The 3,484-nt window shown below is 40.2% G+C and overlaps 1 protein-coding gene across 1 annotated transcript; it reads left to right on the forward strand.

The window, feature by feature from the left end:
• The first annotated feature begins 934 nt into the window (after positions 1-934).
• Positions 935-2,327, forward strand: LOC309967197 (dnaJ homolog subfamily A member 1-like). The gene has a single exon (XM_082847737.1). The coding sequence runs from the start codon at positions 1,027-1,029 to the stop codon at positions 2,218-2,220; it is 1,194 nt and encodes a 397-aa protein (XP_082703863.1). The 5' UTR covers positions 935-1,026; the 3' UTR covers positions 2,221-2,327.
• Positions 2,328-3,484: the final 1,157 nt, after the last annotated feature.

Here is a 3,484-nt window from a genome sequence, read left to right on the forward strand (position 1 = left end):
AGGCCAGGCATTCTGTGAATACACACTGATTTCAAATGAATCAAGACACTGCATTAGGGTCCCATGGGGGATGAGTGACTTGCACACAGTCACACTGTGAGTAGCTTAGGGTTTTATCTTCACATATTATATGGCAAGAACATTGCCTTTCTGTCAGAGCTCTTTCCCTCCTCAATTCCTTACACTGATATATAGATATATACATACATATACCCCATTTGATCTTAAAAATAAACTTTCAGCTCCATTTGAGATATGGCGAAACTGAACTTCATGAAGGTGAAATAATATTCCAAACACTATAAACTGTATCTGATGAAGCCTAAATACAGATTCAAATTTGTCAGATTTAAGCACTGACTTAAAGTAGTGCTCTCTCCATTACACCACGCAAACTTCCCATAGTAGTACAACAAGCTACTTAAAAATTGTCTCTCCAAACATTCATAAAAACTGTTGTAAACATAAAAACAATTACTGCCATTTTCAAGCTTTCTACTGCCAGAGTGAAAGAGAGTATTGGCATGTACCAGTCCTTGGATACTATGGGTATCTTAAACATGCAGTCACTTACCAGATACCAGCACCACTTCACAAAGAAAATGATCTAATGCAATGCCCCAACACAGAGAGCTGGAAAATTTCACTGGCTACTTACAGACAAAAAGAGGAAGTTAGAAGAAAACATACATTTGTCAAGTATTCCATAGCCAGTTTCTTTAGGGACTTTAAGTTATTATTCAGGTTATGAGATGAATGTGTGTGACCACAAAATTCATGTGTTAAAATCCTAACTTCCAAAGTGATGGCATTGGGAGGCAGGGTCTTTGGGAAGTAATTAGGTTTAGGTTTAGATGAGGTCATGAGGGTAGGATCCTCATGATGGGATTAGTGCCCTTAAAAGAAGAGACTGGAGCGAACGCTCGGTGAAAAGGCGGAGGAGTGGCGGCTGCCCGAACTGCGCACGGCAACGCGCTCCTTCCCGCTCCACCACACCGGCATCGGCGCTCTCACCGACTGTAAGAAATGGTGAAAGAAACCACTTATTATGATGTTTTGGGGGTCAAACCCAATGCCACCCAAGAAGAACTGAAAAAGGCTTACAGGAAACTGGCCTTGAAGTACCACCCTGGTAAGAATCCAAATGAAGGAGAGAAGTTTAAACAGATTTCTCAAGCTTACGAAGTGCTCTCTGATGCAAAGAACAGGGAATTATATGACAAAGGGGGAGAGCAGGCAATTAAAGAAGGTGGAGCAGGTGGCGGTTTTGGCTCCCCCATGGACATCTTCGATATGTTTTTTGGAGGAGGAGGCAGGATGCAGAGAGAAAGGACAGGTAAAAATGTTGTGCATCAACTCACAGTAACCTTTGAAGATTTATATAATGGTGCAACAAGAAAACGAGCTCTGCAAAAGAACGTGATCTGTGACAAATGTGAAGGCCGAGGTGGTAAGAAAGGAGCAGTAGAGTGCTGTCCCAATTGCCGAGGTACTGGAATGCAAATAAGAATTCATCAGATAGGACCTGGAATGGTTCAGCAAATTCAGTCTGTCTGCATGGAGTGCCAGGGCCATGGGGAGCGGATCAGTCCTAAAGATAGATGTAAAAGCTGCAATGGAAGGAAGGTAGTTCGAGAGAAGAAAATTCTAGAAGTTCATATTGACAAAGGCATGAAAGATGGCCAGAAGATAACATTCCATGGTGAAGGAGACCAAGAACCAGGACTGGAGCCAGGAGATATTATCATCGTTTTAGATCAGAAGGACCATGCTGTTTTTACTCGACGAGGAGAAGACCTTTTCATGTGTATGGACATACAGCTGGTTGAGGCATTGTGTGGCTTCCAAAAGCCAATATCTACTCTTGACAACCGAACCATAGTCATCACTTCTCATCCAGGTCAGATTGTCAAGCATGGAGATATCTACTGTGTGCTAAATGAAGGCATGCCAATTTATCATAGACCGTACAAAAAGGGTCGCCTAATCATTGAATTTAAGGTAAACTTTCCTGAGAATGGCTTTCTCTCCCCGGATAAACTCTCTTTGCTGGAAAAACTCCTACCTGAGAGGAAGGAAGTAGAAGAGACTGATGAAATGGACCAGGTAGAACTAGTGGACTTTGATCCAAATCAGGAAAGACGGCGCCATTACAATGGAGAAGCATATGAGGATGATGAACATCGTCCTCGGGGTGGTGTTCAGTGTCAGACCTCCTAATGGGGCCAGTGAATAACACTCACTGCTGGCATTTTATTTGCAGTAGTGATTGAGTGAAGGACTATAATCATAACATGCTCACTACTTGCTACTGTCTGTTTTAATATTCAATTATAGTAGTGTTTTAAAAGTTAAATGAAGAATGAACTCGAATATAAAAGCTCTGACTTTGCCCTGTATGTATGATGACTTCAGTGTGCAAGATAAGTTTAATACTTGTAAAAACTACTTTAAAAAATTTCCCCTAGCAGTTGTGAGGCCATACTTTGTAATTGATTTCAGCTATGTACATGGAATAGCTTAGACTGAAATGCCAGGTATATGTATTGGCTTCAGTGTATGACCCTTAATTGTTAAGCTATGAAGTTAAAATTGTATTGAACTGGCAGTCAGACGAAGAATTTGTAGAGAAGTGTTGGTCTGTATAGTGGTATTAAGTGGGATTCATTGTGATGCCTCTGCATTTATTCTATTGCCTCAACTGTTACTTGAAGATGGCATGCTATATAATTTAGCCTGTGGTATCAGTGATAGAAATGACACCTTTCTAAAGAAGGGGTTTATCATATAACATGCTGCTTCTTGAGGGCTTGTGCTTGTAGGATTGCATTCCCTTCTGCTGCGCCATCTTTTTTTTAACATATCTAGCTATTGGTCCTGGTTACTTTTTTTTTTTCTTCCTTCTCTGTGGACCACAGTAAGCCTTAGTTTAGAGTAGTCACTTCTGGAGCAGGGTAACTTAGAAGTTAGAGTGATGAGAAGTACTTTGCATGTATGAGTTAGGAAGGTGTTTTGCAGGTATGTTACAGGCTTACTTTAAACCATTTAACTTATGCTCCAAAGTAACTGTAATTTAATGTTAGTAGAATAGCAAATTATGAATAGCTTTAATTGTATGTTGAAAGTCATATGTTCACAAGCTTAAATCTGGATATCAGAATTTAAGCAATTCTTGAAATGTATGAATGTCTCCTTAATATACTGATTCAAAAGCAAAAAAAACAAAAAAAGAAGAGACTGGAGAGCTCTCTCTCAATCTCTTTTCCCTCTCCCTCTCTTCTCTATGAGGATGCAGCAAGAAGGCAGTCATCTGAAAGCCAGGAAGAGAACCCTCACTAGAACTTGACCATGCTGCCCCCTGATCTTGGACTTCCCAGCCTCCAGAACTGTGAGAAATAAATGTTGTTTAAGCCACACAATCTATGTTATTTTTTTTATAGCAGCCTGAATTAACTAAGACAATTCCTTTTTCCATACAATATTC

Source organism: Leucopleurus acutus (assembly GCF_964270905.1).
Source record: "Leucopleurus acutus genome assembly, chromosome: 10".
In the NCBI taxonomy this organism is placed as follows: domain Eukaryota; kingdom Metazoa; phylum Chordata; class Mammalia; order Artiodactyla; family Delphinidae; genus Leucopleurus; species Leucopleurus acutus.